At 53.6% G+C, this 19,070-nt stretch overlaps 1 protein-coding gene across 1 annotated transcript in view; it reads right to left on the reverse strand.

Annotated features, from left to right (window-relative positions):
* The window catches only part of SPEG (striated muscle enriched protein kinase), a 497,600-nt gene that overhangs the window by 277,985 nt on the left and 200,545 nt on the right, over positions 1-19,070 (reverse strand). The window contains exons 11-12 of the mRNA XM_029605011.1: positions 4,352-4,612; positions 2,791-2,949 (exon numbers count right to left, since the gene is read on the reverse strand). Of these exons, the coding sequence (XP_029460871.1) occupies positions 2,791-2,949; positions 4,352-4,612 (420 nt within the window). The remainder of the gene's footprint in view (positions 1-2,790; positions 2,950-4,351; positions 4,613-19,070) is intronic.

Here is a 19,070-nt window from a genome sequence, read left to right on the forward strand (position 1 = left end):
GATATTTCCCACAGTGAGAGATAGTGAAAAAGGAGGGAACTATGGGATATTTCCCACAGTGAGTGATAGTGAAAAAGGAGGGAACTATGGGATATTTCCCACAGTGAGAGATAGTGAAAAAGGAGGGAACTATGGGATATTTCCCACAGTGAGAGATAGTGAAAAAGGAGGGAACTATGGGATATTTCCCACAGTGAGAGATAGTGAAAAAGGAGGGAACTATGGGATATTTCCCACAGTGAGAGATAGAGAAAAAGGAGGGAACTATGGGATATTTCCCACAGTGAGAGATAGTGAAAAAGGAGGGAACTATGAGATATTTCCCACAGTGAGAGATAGAGAAAAAGGAGGGAACTATGGGATATTTCCCACAGTGAGTGATAGTGAAAAAGGAGGGAACTATGGGATATTTCCCACAGTGAGAGATAGAGAAAAAGGAGGGAACTATGGGATATTTCCCACAGTGAGAGATAGTGAAAAAGGAGGGAACTATGGGATATTTCCCACAGTGAGTGATAGTGAAAAAGGTGGGAACTTTGGGATTGTGACGGGGTCTATGTTCCAAACCCGAGAGGTCAGTTAAAATCTCCCTGGAACCAAAGTAATCCTAGAAGGAGGGGGAAGAAAACCCAGGCGACACAGAGGCAAGGAAATACACTGGTGGCTTCCCCTGTAACCATAGAGACAAACACACAGGTGTGGGAGGTTAAGGGTGGGACTCCCCCTGTGCCAATCAGCTGGCAGAGGAGGAGGAGTTTGCAAGGTATAAAAGACTCCCTAACCCAGCAGAGGCAGTCTCCTGCTGGGGACTGAAGGAGAAGGACCATGCTGCTGGATGCTTGAAAAGACTGGAACGTTGATACTCTTACTGAGATGGAAGATGGACGGCTGGCGTGACTTCCAGGAAGGTGAGCTGAGAGCTAAAGACTGGTTTACTATCCGGATGTACCTACTTCAGGATATTGTTTGAGAGCCTGCCAGCGGGTGGTTGTATCTGAAGGGACAAGGAAAATATCTAAAGAGATATTGTGGGAGGTGGCAGTTAGGCCCATGGGGCCAGACTTTTGAACTTTATGACATTACAGAGAACTTCTAATTGAGTTTGCAAGTGACCAGGAAGGCTCTTTCAGGGATGGGACCGGTGGAACCGTGACAGGGATATTTCCCACAGTGAGCGATAGTGAAAAAGGAGAGAACTATGGGATATTTCCCTCAGTGAGTGCTATTGAGAGGAGGGATTGTGGAATACTTATCACAGTGAGTGACAGTGAAAAAGGAGGTGACTATGGGATACCTCTCCCAGTAAATGACAGTGATAAAAGAGGAAACTATGGTATACTCCCCACAGTGAGCGATAGTGAAAAAGGAGAGAACTATGGGATATTTCCCACAGTGAGCGATAGTGAAAAAGGAGGGAACTATGGGATATTTCCCACAGTGAGAGATAGTGAAAAAGGTGGGAACTATGGGATATTTCCCACAGTGAGAGATAGTGAAAAAGGTGGGAACTATGGGATATTTCCCACAGTGAGAGATAGTGAAAAAGGAGGGAACTATGGGATATTTCCCACAGTGAGAGATAGTGAAAAAGGTGGGAACTATGGGATATTTCCCACAGTGAGAGATAGTGAAAAAGGAGGGAACTATGGGATATTTCCCACAGTGAGTGATAGTGAAAAAGGAGGGAACTATGGGATATTTCCCACAGTGAGTGCTAGTAAGAGAGGAGGGGACTATGAGATATCTCCCATATTGAGTGCTAGTGAAAAAGAGAGAAATTGTGGAATACTTCCAACAGTGACTGCTAGTGAGAAAGTAGGGGATTGTCGGTTGCTTCCCACAGTGAGTGTTAGAGGACGGTGAGATGCATGGATACATACCACAGTGAGTGTTAGTGCGAGTGGAGGGGACTGTGGGATACATCCAACAGAGCACTCTAGTGACAGAGAAGGTGATTCCGGAATACTTCCTACGGTGAGCGCTAGTAAGAAAGTTGGATTCTGGGATACATCTTACAATGAGTCCTAGTGACAGAGAAGAGGAATTTGAGATATTTTCTACAGTGAGTCCTAGTGAAAGAGGAGGAAATTGTGGGATAATTCGCAAAGTGAGTACCAGTTAGAGTGGAGTGGCCTATGGAATACCTCCCATAGTGAGTACTAGTGAAAAAGAAGGAGATTGTGGGATACTTCCCACAGTGCGTGCTAGTGAGAGAGAAGGGGACTATGGGATACTTCACACAGTGAATCCCAGTGACAGAGGAGTGGAATCTGTGAATCTTAGTGACAGGGGAGGGAATTCTGGGATACTTCTTATAGTGAATCCTAGTGACAGAGGAGTGGATTCTGTGAATCCTAGTGACAGGGGAGGGAATTCTGGGATACTTCTTATAGTGAATCCTAGTGACAGAGGAGTGGATTCTGTGAATCCTAGTGACAGGGGAGGGAATTCTGGGATACTTCTTATAGTGAATCCTAGTGACAGAGGAGTGGATTCTGTGAATCCTAGTGACAGGGGAGGGAATTCTGGGATACTTCTTATAGTGAATCCTAGTGACAGAGGAGTGGATTCTGTGAAGCCTAGTGACAGGGGAGGGAATTCTGGGATACTTCTTATAGTGAATCCTAGTGACAGGGGAGGGAATTCTGGGATACTTCTTATAGTGAATCCTAGTGAAATAGTTGGATACTGGCATATGTCTCACAGTGAGTCCTAGTGACAGAGGTTGGGAATCTGGGACACCTTGCACCATTTGACTAAGTCACAGAGAGTGGATTGTGAGATACATACCAAAGTGAGTCCAGGTTACAACTGGAGGTGGAGTGCCACTGATTTTACAATCCAAACGAGCTGTTCGCCCCTCAATCACATCCAAGTCTTGCATCTTACGGGTAAACAGGGGCTGGACTGATGGCTGGACAGTCAATTTACCACTGCAGGTCACCTCATCTGCAACATATTGAGCAGTCAGACACGGCACCTATCACTGGTCCCCCTGGCATGAGTGCAGGAGTGCCTCTGTGTGTATGTGTAATGTGTATCATGTGCTGTGCTGCAAGGCATGAGAGCAGGAGTGCCTCTGTGTGTGTGTGTAATGTGTATTATGTGCTGTGCTGCAAGGCTCAAAGCCTGTGTGCTATTCTGATCATGCAAAGGGCACTTTATAACACCACGCAGAATGGTAAACGTGGAGTCTACCTCTTATATGCAGATTTTACCACTAATTTTCAAAGTCATGTTATGTACATAGAATTGCTTTGAAGATGCTGGGGTGATGACTCTTACTATGCACACAAGACACACACATGATGTCACGCCTATGTGAAAAGTTTGTACGTCAGTCCTTTCCCCGCCCTGGGAACGTGGACTGTGCGTGTGCGTAAAAGCATGCAAGTCCGTGTGCTGCCGGAGCTATGTTCAGAGAGCCACTTACACACACGGCGCTGGGTTTTACGCACAGAAGTAGTTTGGAAAATGGCCTCCTTGTGTGTGCACATAGTTCACAATGTGCCGTGAGGGTTCATGCATGCACCGCATGTGCCGTGAGGGTTAATGCAGGCACCGCATGTGCCGTGAGGGTTCATGCAGGCACCGCATGGATATCTGTGTGCGTCTGGGAGCGTGGCTCTGCAGACTGAACCCCTCATGCATGCACCAATGCATTTAAAGCTTCTGCCTGAAATATTGCAAGAAGCTAGGGCCCGGCAAAGTAACCGGACAGAGCTGATCTCTTTCAAAAATCATTTTCAAAGGCCTTTCCGCAGGTGAACCTGTTTTTACCTGAATGAAAATGGCTACTAAAGTTGCCCACCTGCCCCCTCGGGGTAGATAAAAGGCTGGGTGCATGGGGGAATAGGCTGGGGGTTAGGATTTAATTTTCTTACTCTTGGACAGGGCCTCTGCCACCGCGGGCAGGCTGCCCCAGGAGCCTGGAAAAGATCCACTTAGCCCCTTCTCCAGGCCGGCCCAGCAAGCGGCTGGGGAAAATATTCATTGGCCTTGTAAAGGATTACCTTACTGCTCTGCTGGAAACATTTAAAGCCAGGGAATGGTTTTCTCTTAGAATATACTCCTTTCTAACTGGAGGAAAAGAGCTTCAGAAGGGAAAATAATATTAATCACAGCTCTAGGAATCCTCCATTCCTGAATCCCAGGTGTGAGCCAGGCTGAGAAGATGGAAAATCAAAACAGAGCAAGAGAAAAGGGAGGAATCCCTTCCACGTGCTTGCAAGGTAGGCTGTGCCCCCATTTCCCGTGGCACGGACCTTTGTGCCTTGGCCACTGCGGCGGCTGGAGAGAGTGCAGTGAAGGCGGGGCGCAGTGTGCGGCGAGGCAGGGGCACTGCCCTTACCTTTGGCAGTGCTCAGTTTGCAGGTGTAGATGCCGCTGTCATCTTCGTGCACGGAGTTGAGGAGCAGTTTGCAGTTTTTGCCATCAAAGTGCATCTTGCAGTTGAGCAGGGCGGGCTGGAGAAGCTTCCCGCAGGAGAGCCAGTCCACGTCCACATCTGGGGGGCATGTGATCAGGCACTCAAAGAGCGCCATCCCTCCAGCGCTGACAGTGACATCTCGCACTGGCGACAGGAAGGCCAGAGTCAGGCTCCCCGGGTGTGCTGGCAGGGGAAATGCAAGACAAACCACAGATCCAATACAGAACCAGGCAAGAGGTCCACTTCACAGAACCACAGCTAAGAGAGGGGAGAAGAAGGGATGCACCTCACAGGATCACAGGTAAGAGAGGGGAGAGAGGGAGGGATGCACCTCACAGGATCACAGCTAAGAGAGGGGAGAGAGAGGGATGCACCTCACAGGATCACAGCTAAGAGAGGGGAGAGAGGGAGGGATGCACCTCACAGGATCACAGCTAAGAGAGAGGGGAGAGAGAGGGAGGGATGCACCTCACAGGATCACAGCTAAGAGAGGGGAGAGAGAGGGATGCACCTCACAGGATCACAGCTAAGAGAGGGGAGAGAGGGAGGGATGCACCTCACAGGATCACAGCTAAGAGAGAGGGGAGAGAGAGGGGGGGATGCACCTCACAGGATCACAGCTAAGAGAGGGGAGAGAGAGGGATGCACCTCACAGGATCACAGCTAAGAGAGGGGAGAGAGGGAGGGATGCACCTCACAGGATCACAGCTAAGAGAGGGAGAGAGGGAGGGATGCACCTCACAGGATCACAGCTAAGAGAGAGGGGAGAGAGAGGGGGGATGCACCTCACAGGATCACAGCTAAGAGAGGGGAGAGAGGGAGGGATGCACCTCACAGGATCACAGCTAAGAGAGGGGAGAGAGGGAGGGATGCACCTCACAGGATCACAGCTAAGAGAGAGGGGAGAGAGAGGGAGGGATGCATCTCACAGGATCACAGGTAAGAGAGGGGAGAGAGGGAGGGATGCACCTCACAGGATCACAGCTAAGAGAGGGGAGAGAGGGAGGGATGCACCTCACAGGATCACAGGTAAGAGAGGGGAGAGAGGGAGGGATGCACCTCATAGGATCACAGCTAAGAGAGAGGGGAGAGAGAGGGAGGGATGCACCTCACAGGATCACAGCTAAGAGAGGGGAGAAGAAGGGATGCACCTCACAGGATCACAGCTAAGAGAGGGGAGAGAGAGGAATGCACCTCACAGGATCACAGCTAAGAGAGGGAGAGAGAGGGAGGGATGCACCTCACAGGATCACAGGTAAGAGAGGGGAGAGAGGGAGGGATGCACCTCACAGGATCACAGCTAAGAGAGAGGGAGAGAGAGGGAGGGATGCACCTCACAGGATCACAGCTAAGAGAGGGGAGAGGGAGGGATGCACCTCACAGGATCACAGCTAAGAGAGAGGGGAGAGAGAGGGAGGGATGCACCTCACAGGATCACAGCTAAGAGAGGGAGAAGGAGGGATGCACCTCACAGGATCACAGCTAAGAGAGAGGAGAGAGGGAGGGATGCACTTCACAGGATCACAGCTAAGAGAGAGGAGAGAGGGAGGGATGCACCTCACAGGATCACAGCTAAGAGAGAGGAGAGAGGGAGGGATGCACCTCACAGGATCACAGCTAAGAGAGGGGAGAGAGAGGGAGGGATGCACCTCACAGGATCACAGCTAAGAGAGGAGAGAGAGGGAGGGATGCACCTCACAGGATCACAGCTAAGAGAGGAGAGAGAGGGAGGGATGCACCTCACAGGATCACAGCTAAGAGAGGAGAGAGAGGGAGGGATGCACCTCACAGGATCACAGCTAAGAGAGGAGAGAGAGGGAGGGATGCACCTCACAGGATCACAGCTAAGAGAGGGGAGAGAGAGGGAGGGATGCACCTCACAGGATCACAGCTAAGAGAGAGGAGAGAGAGGGAGGGATGCACCTCACAGGATCACAGCTAAGAGAGAGGAGAGAGGGAGGGATGCACCTCACAGGATCACAGCTAAGAGAGAGGAGAGAGGGAGGGATGCACCTCACAGGATCACAGCTAAGAGAGGGAGAGAGAGGGAGGGATGCACCTCACAGGATCACAGCTAAGAGAGGGAAGAGAGGGAGGGATGCACCTCACAGGATCACAGCTAAGAGAGGAGAGAGAGGGAGGGATGCACCTCACAGGATCACAGCTAAGAGAGGAGAGAGAGGGAGGGATGCACCTCACAGGATCACAGCTAAGAGAGGGGAGAAGAGGGAGGGATGCACCTCACAGGATCACAGCTAAGAGAGGGGAGAGAGAGGGAGGGATGCACCTCACAGGATCACAGCTAAGAGAGGAGAGAGAGGGAGGGATGCACCTCACAGGATCACAGCTAAGAGAGGAGAGAGAGGGAGGGATGCACCTCACAGGATCACAGCTAAGAGAGGGAGAGAGGGAGGGATGCACCTCACAGGATCACAGCCTAAGAGAGGGAGAGAGAGGGAGGGATGCACCTCACAGGATCACAGCTAAGAGAGAGGAGAGAGAGGGAGGGATGCACCTCACAGGATCACAGCTAAGAGAGGGGAGAGAGAGGGAGGGATGCACCTCACAGGATCACAGCTAAGAGAGGAGAGAGAGGGAGGGATGCACCTCACAGGATCACAGCTAAGAGAGGGGAGAGAGAGGGAGGGATGCACCTCACAGGATCACAGCTAAGAGAGGGGAGAGAGAGGGAGGGATGCACCTCACAGGATCACAGCTAAGAGAGGGGAGAGAGAGGGAGGGATGCACCTCACAGGATCACAGCTAAGAGAGGGGAGAGAGAGGGAGGGATGCACCTCACAGGATCACAGCTAAGAGAGGAGAGAGAGGGAGGGATGCACCTCACAGGATCACAGCTAAGAGAGGAGAGAAGAGGGAGGGATGCACCTCACAGGATCACAGCTAAGAGAGAGGAGAGAGGGAGGGATGCACTTCACAGGATCACAGCTAAGAGAGAGGAGAGAGGGAGGGATGCACCTCACAGGATCACAGCTAAGAGAGAGGAGAGAGGGAGGGATGCACCTCACAGGATCACAGCTAAGAGAGGAGAGAGAGGGAGGGATGCACCTCACAGGATCACAGCTAAGAGAGGGGAGAGAGAGGGAGGGATGCACCTCACAGGATCACAGCTAAGAGAGGAGAGAGAGGGAGGGATGCACCTCACAGGATCACAGCTAAGAGAGAGGAGAGAGGGAGGGATGCACCTCACAGGATCACAGCTAAGAGAGGGGAGAGAAAGGGAGGGATGCACTTCACAGGATCACAGCTAAGAGAGGAGAGAGAGGGAGGGATGCACCTCACAGGATGACAGCTAAGAGAGGGGAGAGAGAGGGAGGGATGCACCTCACAGGATCATAGCTAAGAGAGGAGAGAGAGGGAGGGATGCACCTCACAGGATGACAGCTAAGAGAGGGGAGAGAGAGGGAGGGATGCACCTCACAGGATGACAGCTAAGAGAGGGGGAGAGAGAGGGAGGGATGCACCTCACAGGATCACAGCTAAGAGAGGAGAGAGAGAGAGGGATGCACCTTACAGGATCACAGCTAAGAGAGGAGAGAGAGGGAGGGATGCACCTCACAGGATCACAGCTAAGAGAGAGGAGAGACAGGGAGGGATGCACCTCACAGGATCACAGCTAAGAGAGGGGAGAGAGGGAGGGATGCACCTCACAGGATCACAGCTAAGAGAGAGGGAGAGAGGGAGGGATGCACCTCACAGGATCACAGCTAAGAGAGGAGAGAGAGGGAGGGATGCACCTCACAGGATCACAGCTAAGAGAGAGGAGAGAGAGGGAGGGATGCACCTCACAGGATCACAGCTAAGAGAGAGGAGAGAGGGAGGGATGCACCTCACAGGATCACAGCTAAGAGAGGAGAGAGAGGGAGGGATGCACCTCACAGGATCACAGCTAAGAGAGGAGAGAGAGGGAGGGATGCACCTCACAGGATCACAGCTAAGAGAGGAGAGAGAGGGAGGGATGCACCTCACAGGATCACAGCTAAGAGAGAGGAGAGAGGGAGGGATGCACCTCACAGGATCACAGCTAAGAGAGAGGAGAGAGGGAGGGATGCACCTCACAGGATCACAGCTAAGAGAGAGGAGAGAGAGGGAGGGATGCACCTCACAGGATCACAGCTAAGAGAGGGAGAGAGGGAGGGATGCACCTCACAGGATCACAGCTAAGAGAGGAGAGAGAGGGAGGGATGCACCTCACAGGATCACAGCTAAGAGAGGGAGAGAGGGAGGGATGCACCTCACAGGATCACAGCTAAGAGAGAGGAGAGAGAGGGAGGGATGCACCTCACAGGATCACAGCTAAGAGAGGAGAGAGAGGGAGGGATGCACCTCACAGGATCACAGCTAAGAGAGGGGAGAGAGGGAGGGATGCACCTCACAGGATCACAGCTAAGACAGGGGAGAGAGGGAGGGATGCACCTCACAGGATCACAGCTAAGAGAGAGGAGAGAGAGGGAGGGATGCACCTCACAGGATCACAGCTAAGAGAGAGGAGAGAGGGAGGGATGCACCTCACAGGATCACAGCTAAGAGAGGGGAGAGAGGGAGGGATGCACCTCACAGGATCACAGCTAAGAGAGGAGAGAGAGGGAGGGATGCACCTCACAGGATCACAGCTAAGAGAGAGGGAGAGAGGGAGGGATGCACCTCACAGGATCACAGCTAAGAGAGGGAAGAGAGGGAGGGATGCACCTCACAGGATCACAGCTAAGAGAGGAGAGAGAGGGAGGGATGCACCTCACAGGATCACAGCTAAGAGAGAGGAGAGAGAGGGAGGGATGCACCTCACAGGATCACAGCTAAGAGAGAGGAGAGAGAGGGAGGGATGCACCTCACAGGATCACAGCTAAGAGAGAGGGGAGAGAGGGAGGGATGCACCTCACAGGATCACAGCTAAGAGAGAGGAGAGAGAGGGAGGGATGCACCTCACAGGATCACAGCTAAGAGAGAGGAGAGAGAGGGAGGGATGCACCTCACAGGATCACAGCTAAGAGAGAGGAGAGAGAGGGAGGGATGCACCTCACAGGATCACAGCTAAGAGAGGGGAGAGAGGGAGGGATGCACCTCACAGGATCACAGCTAAGAGAGAGGAGAGAGAGGGAGGGATGCACCTCACAGGATCACAGCTAAGAGAGGAGAGAGAGGGAGGGATGCACCTCACAGGATCACAGCTAAGAGAGGGGAGAGAGGGAGGGATGCACCTCACAGGATCACAGCTAAGAGAGAGGAGAGAGGGAGGCAGAGCCTGGGCCGGGATTCACAGGAGGGTGGGTTATACTCACTCACTGCTCACCCCAGGGGTCCGGCCTTTCTCCCCTCCCCTTACCACCTTTACAGGGAGCTCAGGTGGAGAACGCACCTGATCACATTTTTGAGAGGGTTGGGGGGTGGGTGATGGGGGTCCTGTTGCCTCCTCTGTGCGCCCAAGTCTTGACCTGGGGTTTGACCCTCTGCAGAGAGTCATTGAGCAGGAAGCAGCTCCTCAGGCTCCTCCCCTTTTACTCAGAGAGACTTTTACTGAGGACGGACACAGAGTGCAGGACGGGTGCCGGGGCCTCCCCTCGCTCCGTCCACGACCCCTGGGCCTATCCTCACTCCGTCCACGACCCCTGGGCCTATCCTCACGCCGTCCACGACCCCTGGGTCTCCCCTCACTCCATCCACGACCCCTGGGTCTCCCCTCGCTCCGTCCACGACCCCTGGGCCTATCCTCACGCCGTCCACGACCCCTGGGTCTCCCCTCACTCCATCCACGACCCCTGGGTCTCCCCTCGCTCCGTCCACGACCCCTGGGCCTATCCTCACGCCGTCCACGACCCCTAGGTCTCCCCTCACTCCATCCACGACCCCTGGGCCTCCCCTCACGCCGTCCACGACCCCTGGGTCTCCCCTCACTCCATCCACGACCCCTGGGCCTATCCTCACTCCATCCACGACCCCTGGGTCTCCCCTCACTCCGTCCACGACCCCTGGGCCTATCCTCACTCCGTCCACGACCCCTGGGCCTTCCCTCGCTCCGTCCACGACCCCTGGGCCTATCCTCACTCCGTCCACGACCCCTGGGCCTATCATCGCTCCGTCCACGACCCCTGGGCCTTCCCTCGCTCCGTCCACGACCCCTGGGCCTCCCCTCGCTCCGTCAACGACCCCTGGGCCTATCATCGCTCCGTCCACGACCCCTGGGCCTATCCTCACTCCGTCCACGACCCCTGGGCCTATCCTCACTCCGTCCACGACCCCTGGGCCTCCCCTCGCTCCGTCCACGACCCCTGGGCCTCCCCTCGCTCCGTCCACGACCCCTGGGCCTATCCTCGCTCCGTCCACGACCCCTGGGCCTTCCCTCGCTCCGTCCACGACCCCTGGGCCTATCCTCACTCCGTCCACGACCCCTAGCCCTCCCCTCGCTCCGTCCATGACCCATGGGCCTATCCTCGCTCCGTCCACGACCCCTGGGCCTCCCCTCGCTCCGTCCACGACCCCTGGGCCTATCCTCACTCCGTCCACGACCCCTGGGCCTCCCCTCACGCCGTCCACGACCCCTGGGTCTCCTCTCACTCCATCCACGACCCCCTAGGCCTATCCTCACTCCATCCACGACCCCTGGGTCTCCCCTCACTCCATCCACGACCCCTGGGCCTATCCTCACTCCATCCACGACCCCTGGGTCTCCCCTCGCTCCGTCCACGACCCCTGGGCCTATCCTCACTCCGTCCACGACCCCTGGGCCTCCCCTCACGCCGTCCACGACCCCTAGGTCTCCCCTCACTCCATCCACGACCCCTGGGCCTCACCTCACGCCGTCCACGACCCCTGGGTCTCCCCTCACTCCATCCACGGCCCCTGGGTCTCCCCTCGCTCCATCCACGACCCCTGGGTCTCCCCTCGCTCCGTCCACGACCCCTGGGCCTATCCTCACTCCGTCCACGACCCCTGGGCCTATCCTCACGCCGTCCACGACCCCTGGGCCTATCCTCGCTCCATCCACGACCCCTGGGCCTCCCCTCGCTCCATCCACGACCCCTGGGCCTATCCTCGCTCCGTCCACGACCCCTGGGCCTATCCTCGCTCCATCCACGACCCCTGGGCCTATCCTCGCTCCGTCCACGACCCCTGGGCCTCCCCTCGCTCCGTCCACGACCCCTGGGCCTATCCTCGCTCCGTCCACGACCCCTGGGCCTATCCTCGCTCCATCCACGACCCCTGGGCCTCCCCTCGCTCCATCCACGACCCCTGGGCCTATCCTCGCTCCGTCCACGACCCCTGGGCCTCCCCTCGCTCCATCCACGACCCCTGGGCCTATCCTCGCTCCGTCCACGACCCCTGGGCCTCCCCTCGCTCCGTCCACGACCCCTGCGGGGTCCTCACGCTCTGCTTCCAGCACACGTCACAATCCTATTCTCATTGGGTCGCACTGGAAATCCGACATTCGGGCAGAAAGCCATCGTGAACCTTCTGAGAGTCTGTGCCCCCAGGGCCAAATCCGCTGGTGCTGGACTTATACAGCTGCCCCCAAACCATGACTTGCCCGGATTCAGCCTGCTCATTAACATTCGTTCATTCATTCATTCATTCATTCGTTCGTTCATTCATTCATTCATTCGTTCATTCATTCATTCGTTCATTCGTTCATTCATTCGTTCATTCATTCATTCAGTGACGCAGAGGTTACAGTCAGTTCCATGTGGGCTGAAGACATAATGTTTGTGCCTTCCCTCCCCGACCTCTGGTGGATGTGCTCCCTTCCTCTCGAGCCGTCACCGCGGCTCCCGCAGGGCGCCAGAGATCCGGTGCAGCCTTGTGGCGGGGGATAGGACGGAGCCAGAGCAGCTGCCCAGCCTTGTCGGCTCTTCTCAAGGGGTCGAGCCAATTCATTAAGCGTAGACGAGGAGACCCTCCTGTCTGTACCTGTTGTGCCCACCCCCCCAGCACTCCCCTCACCGCCAGGTGGAAGCCTTTTCTCTGCAGGCTTAACAGATGAGGGAAGGCTTTGATGTAAAGGACAGGTCAGTACGGTAAGAAGATCCCTCTCTGTTTGCAGGCTCCTTCCTCACAGGGGAAGGCAGCAGAATCTTCCAAGGTGTGGCTCATCTCCCTCTAAGTCCCAGGTAGCCAGTCCTGCCCATGGCCACCAGAGGGTCACACAGACCATGCAACACCTATCAGTGCCTCCGCCACGTCAGGAGAGAGGTGGAAATCAGCCCGAGGACACGGAGAGTCAGAGCAAAGGGCCACACCCACAGTGTAAGGAGAGAGAAGCCCCACACAGAACTTTCAGGGTCAATATTCAAAGCATCTACAAAATGTCTCCCTGCTAAGTACTTACGTTTAGGAGCCTAGAGAGCGTGGAGGACTGGGGCGAGGAGAGCGTGGAGGACTGGGGCGAGGAGAGCGTGCAAGACTGGGCGAGGAGGGGCGAGGAGAGCGTGCAGGACTGGGCCGAGGAGAGCATGCAGGACTGGGCGAGGAGGGCCGAGGAGAGCGTGCAGGACTGGGCCGAGGAGAGCGTGCAGGACTGGGCGAGGAGAGCGTGGAGGACTGGGGCGAGGAGAGCGTGCAGGACTGGGCGAGGAGAGCGTGCAGGACTGGGCCAAGGAGAGCATGCAGGACTGGGCGAGGAGGGGCGAGGAGGGACGAGGAGAGCGGGCAGGACTGGGCGAGGAGGGGCGAGGAGAGCGTGCAGGACTGGGCGAGGAGAGCATGCAGGACTGGGCGAAGAGGGGCGAGGAGAGCGTGCAGGACTGGGCGAGGAGGGGCGAGGAGAGCGTGCAGGACTGGGCGAGGAGGGCCGAGGAGAGCGTGCAGGACTGGGCCGAGGAGAGCGTGGAGGACTGGGGCGAGGAGAACGTGCAGGACTGGGCGAGGAGAGCATGCAGGACTGGGCGAGGAGAGCATGCAGGACTGGGCCAAGGAGAGCATGCAGGACTGGGCGAGGAGGGACGAGGAGAGCGGGCAGGACTGGGCGAGGAGGGGCGAGGAGGGACGAGGAGAACGGGCAGGACTGGGGCGAGGAGAGCGGGCAGGACTGGGGCGAGGAGAGCGGGCAGGACTGGGCGAGGAGGGGCGAGGAGAGCGTGCAGGACTGGGCCAAGGAGAGCATGCAGGACTGGGCGAGGAGGGACGAGGAGAGCGGGCAGGACTGGGCGAGGAGGGGCGAGGAGGGACGAGGAGAGCGGGCAGGACTGGGGCGAGGAGAGCGGGCAGGACTGGGGCGAGGAGTGCGGCAGGACCGGGGCGAGGAGGGGCGAGGAGGGACGAGGAGGGACGAGGAGAGCGGGCAGGACTGGGGCGAGGAGTGTGGCAGGACTGGGGCGAGGAGTGCGGCAGGACCGGGGCGAGGAGAGCGTTGATTCCCAGCATGAGGCACCTAACATAGGAAACGAAACAGCAGCCACCCCAGGAGGCCTCAGGTTGACCCAGGTTTTCAGCTTAAATCTGGAGGTTCCTGCGTTATGTGCCCAACTCTATCACCGAGATGCCAAGGTCTGGTGGTCCCTTTTCTCTGAAAGTGGCCTCTTGGCTTCTAACAGGAAAGATGAGTAAGCCAAGCCTTTGGAGGAACCAGCCCCACACTCTAGAAAGATCCTAGAAAGGCCATCGAGAAGGTTCACACTGAAAGCTTTCCTCCGGCAAAGCTCCCCGTCCCATCCTATCCTCGCCTCTCCCCACACCAAAGCATCAATAGACCCTGTGTACACCATCTGCCCCTCACCCTCTCCTCAATACCCTCTAAGCACACCATCCCCCCATTTCCTCAAAATAAGGCTTGGCATGGCCATGTCTGCCTGAGACTCGGCTAGGAGTGCAGTCCTTATCCCTTTGTCCACATTCAGAGGCTGCAGCTTAGGGCGGGGGGAGGACACTAACCAGCATTATTCGCCTTTTCAACTCTACCACAGAAAAATACCGCACCAAAAGCAGAAGCAAGCACCCCAATGCCCCGGGTACGTTTCAAAGGGAAATCATGCGTCCCCGATGCAGGACGATTGAAACTTGCCCCATAGGTCACAGACCTACTCTGAGTACAGAGATGGCCACGAACTTCCAGTGGAAGTCAGTCACTGACTCAATGACCCTGTGTAAGGTCCTCAGAGAGAATTCTTCATCATAAATCCACACAATAATTTAGTACCGAGCCTCTTTATCACTTTCCTGCTCTGACCTTCCATGATCTCATTGGAGCACAACCATACCAAGAACTTAATGACTCTCTACCCACTTCTATAGGCATCAGCCTACCCTGTGCTTAATGACTCTCTACCCACTTCTATAGGCATCAGCCTACCCTGTGCTTAATGACTCTCTATCCACTTCTATAGGCATCACCCTACCCTGTGCTTAATGACTCTCTACCCACTTCTATAGGCACCATCTTACCCTGTGCTTAATGACTCTCTACCCACTTCTATAGGCATCACCCTACCCTGTGCTTAATGACTCTCTACCCACTTCTATAGGCACCATCTTACCCTGTGCTTAATGACTCTCTACCCACTTCTATAGGCATCACCCTACCCTGTGCTTAATGACTCTCTATCCACTTCTATAGGCATCACCCTACCCTGTGGTTAATGACTCTCTACCCACTTCTATAGGCATCACCCTACCCTGTGCTTAATGACTCTCTACCCACTTCTATAGGCATCAGCCTACCCTGTGCTTAATGACTCTCTATCCACTTCTATAGGCATCACCCTACCCTGTGGTTAATGACTCTCTACCCACTTCTATAGGCATCACCCTACCCTGTGCTTAATGACTCTCTACCCACTTCTATAGGCACCATCTTACCCTGTGCTTAATGACTCTCTACCCACTTCTATAGGCATCACCCTACCCTGTGCTTAATGACTCTCTACCCACTTCTATAGGCATCAGCCTACCCTGTGCTTAATGACTCTCTATCCACTTCTATAGGCATCACCCTACCCTGTGGTTAATGACTCTCTACCCACTTCTATAGGCATCACCCTACCCTGTGCTTAATGACTCTCTACCCACTTCTATAGGCATCAGCCCTACCCTGTGCTTAATGACTCTCTATCCACTTCTATAGGCATCCACCCTACCCGTGGTTAATGACTCTCTACCCACTTCTATAGGCATCACCCTACCCTGTGCTTAATGACTCTCTACCCACTTCTATAGGCACCATCTTACCATGTGCTTAATGACTCTCTACCCACTTCTATAGGCATCACCCTACCCTGTGCTTAATGACTCTCTACCCACTTCTATAGGCATCAGCCTACCCTGTGCTTAATGACTCTCTACCCACTTCTATAGGCATCACCCTACCCTGTACTTAATGACTCTCTACCCACTTCTGTAGGCATCACCCTACCCTGTGCTTAATGACTCTCTACCCACTTCTATAGGCACCATCTTACCATGTGCTTAATGACTCTCTACCCACTTCTATAGGCATCACCCCTACCCTGTGCTTAATGACTCTCTACCCACTTCTATAGGCACCATCTTACCATGTGCTTAATGACTCTCTACTCACTTCTATAGGCATCACCCTACCCTGTGCTTAATGACTCTCTACCCACTTCTATAGGCACCATCTTACCATGTGCTTAATGACTCTCTACCCACTTCTATAGACATCACCCTACCCTGTGCTTAATGACTCTCTACCCCTTCTATAGGCATCTCCCTACCCTGTACTTACTGACTCTCTACCCCCTTCTAAAGACATCTCCTTACAATGGGGCCGTTAGTGTAAAGTGCACTCAGCTGAGCTCACTGTTTTACCTGCAGTTGAACGCGTGATTTTAACGCACATCCACTACCCTCTTATATAGTAAGGGGTTTAAAGAGTCCAAAACGTGCATCAACTCTCTCCCCTCCCCCACCATCGAAACTAACAGTGCTCCTCGCATGCAAAGACATGTTGATGACGCTATTAGTCATTCACCCAGGATACGAGAAAAAACATGTGTGGCCAATCCGCACCTTTCATGCTCAGAAATTTGTGCCTGCCCTTGGGCAGGCACAAATTTCTGAGCAGCCTAAAAAAGGTCTGCTTTTCTGTACATCCTTCGACTTAATATCGTAGCGATATTAATTTAGAGGAACCAAAGGTAAAAAAAAAAAAGAAGATTAAGAACAAACGTGCTGGCAGATCAGTCAGGAAAACGAACATTCAGTTTTACGAGCGTCCATTTTCCTAATCCGTGGCTGTGTACCAGTAAGGAAAACGGACGCTCGTAAAATTAAAGCTCGCTTTCCTAACCAGCGGACAGCCGACCTCTCCTGGGTGCCCACTGCTAAGGAGGCACTAGGAGCGCGCTATTCCCTCTAGCACCTCCTTTTTAGGGTGACCCTTCATTTACATTCAGGATGGTGCACCCAGGAGAGGTGGCTGGGCGCGTGTTAGGAACATGCGCGCTCAGCACTGAGCACCTGTTTTCCCGCAGACCTTACAGTATCGACCTGAATGTGCTTAATGATTTTCTACACCATTCTATAGATACTTCCCATGTGCTTACTGACTCTCTACCCCTTCTATGAGCACCACTGTACCATGTGTTTACTGACTCTCTACCCCCTCTATAGGCACCATCGTACCATGTGTTTACTGACTCTCTACCCCCTCTATAGGCACCATCGTACCATGTGTTTACTGACTCTCTACCCCTTCTATGAGCACCACTGTACCATGTGCTTACTGACTCTCTACCCCCTCTATAGGCACCATCGTACCATGTGTTTACTGACTCTCTACCCCTTCTATGAGCACCACTGTACCATGTGCTTACTGACTCTCTACCCCCTCTATAGGCACCATCTTACCATGTGTTTACTGACTCTCTACCCCTTCTATGAGCACCACTGTACCATGTGCTTACTGACTCTCTACCCCCTCTATAGGCACCATCTTACCATGTGCTTACTGACTCTCTACCCCTTCTATGAGCACCACTATACCATAGTGCTTACTTGACTCTCTACCCCCTTCTATAGGCACCCATCTGTACCATGTGCTTACTGACTCTCTACCCCTTCTATGAGCACCACTGTACCATGTGCTTACTGACTCTCTACCCCTTCTATGAGCACCACTGTACCATCTGCTTACTGACTCTCTACCCACTTCTATGAGCACCTCTGTACCATGTGCTTACTGACTCTCTACCCCTTCTATGAGCACCACTATACTATGTGCTTTACTGACTCTCTACCCCTCTATAGGCACCATCTTACCATGTGCTTACTGACTCTCTACCCCTTCTATGAGCACCACTGTACCATGTGTTTACTGACTCTCTACCCCCTTCTATGAGCACCACTGTACCATGTGTTTACTGACTCTCTACCCCTTCTATGAGCACCACTGTACCATGTGCTTACTGACTCTCTACCCCTCTATAGGCACCATCTTACCATGTGTTTACTGACTCTCTACCCCTTCTATGAGCACCACTGTACCATGTGCTTACTGACTCTCTACCCCCTTCTATGAGCACCACTTTAGCATGTGCTTACTGACTCTCTACCCCCTCTATAGGCACCATCTTACCATGTGTTTACTGACTCTCTACCCCTTCTAAGAGCACCACTTTACCATGTGCTTACTGACTCTCTACCCCCTTCTATGAGCACCACTGTACCATGTGCTTACTGACTCTCTACCCCCTCTATAGGCACCATCTTACCATGTGTTTACTGACTCTCTACCCCTTCTATGAGCACCCACTGTACCATGTGCTTACTGACTCTCTACCCCCTCTATAGGCACCATCTTACCATGTGTTTACTGACTCTCTACCCCTTCTATGAGCACCACTGTACCATGTGCTTACTGACTCTCTACCCCCTCTATAGGCACCATCTTACCATGTGTTTACTGACTCTCTACCCCTTCTATGAGCACCACTATACCATGTGCTTTATTGACTCTCTACCCCTTCTATGAGCACCATCTATACCATGTGTTTACTGACTCTCTACCCCTTCTATGAGCACCACTGTACCATGTGCTTTACTGACTCTCTACCCCTTCTATGAGCACCACTGTACCATCTGCTTACTGACTCTCTACCCCTTCTATGAGCACCACTATACCATGTGTTACTGACTCTCTACCCCTTCTATGAGCACCATTGTACCATGTGCTTACTGACTCTCTACCCCTTCTATGAGCACCATGTACCATGTGTTTACTGATTCTCTACCCCTTCTATGAGCACCTCTGTACCATGTGCTTACTGACTCTCTACCCCCTCTATAGGCACCATCTTACCATGTGTTTACTGACCTCTCTACCCCTTCTATAGGCACCATCTTACCATGTGTTTATTGACTCTCTACCCCTTCTATGAGCACCACTATACCATGTGTTTATTGACTCTCTACCCCTTCTATGAGCATCACTATACCATGTGTTTATTGACTCTCTACCCCTTCTATGAGCACCACTATAACATGTGTTTACTGAATCTCTACCCCTTTTACAGGCACATTAAAATGTGTTTTTTGTCTCTTTTCACCCTTCTATAGAAACCACTGTTTCCATGTGTTTACAGACTCTCTACCTCCTTCCATAGGTAACAGTTACCATGTGATTTCTCTCTTCTCCCTTCTATGAAGAGCACTGTACCATGTGCTCATTGACTCTCCA

This window comes from Rhinatrema bivittatum, chromosome 6, assembly GCF_901001135.1.
Source record: "Rhinatrema bivittatum chromosome 6, aRhiBiv1.1, whole genome shotgun sequence".
Taxonomy (NCBI): domain Eukaryota; kingdom Metazoa; phylum Chordata; class Amphibia; order Gymnophiona; family Rhinatrematidae; genus Rhinatrema; species Rhinatrema bivittatum.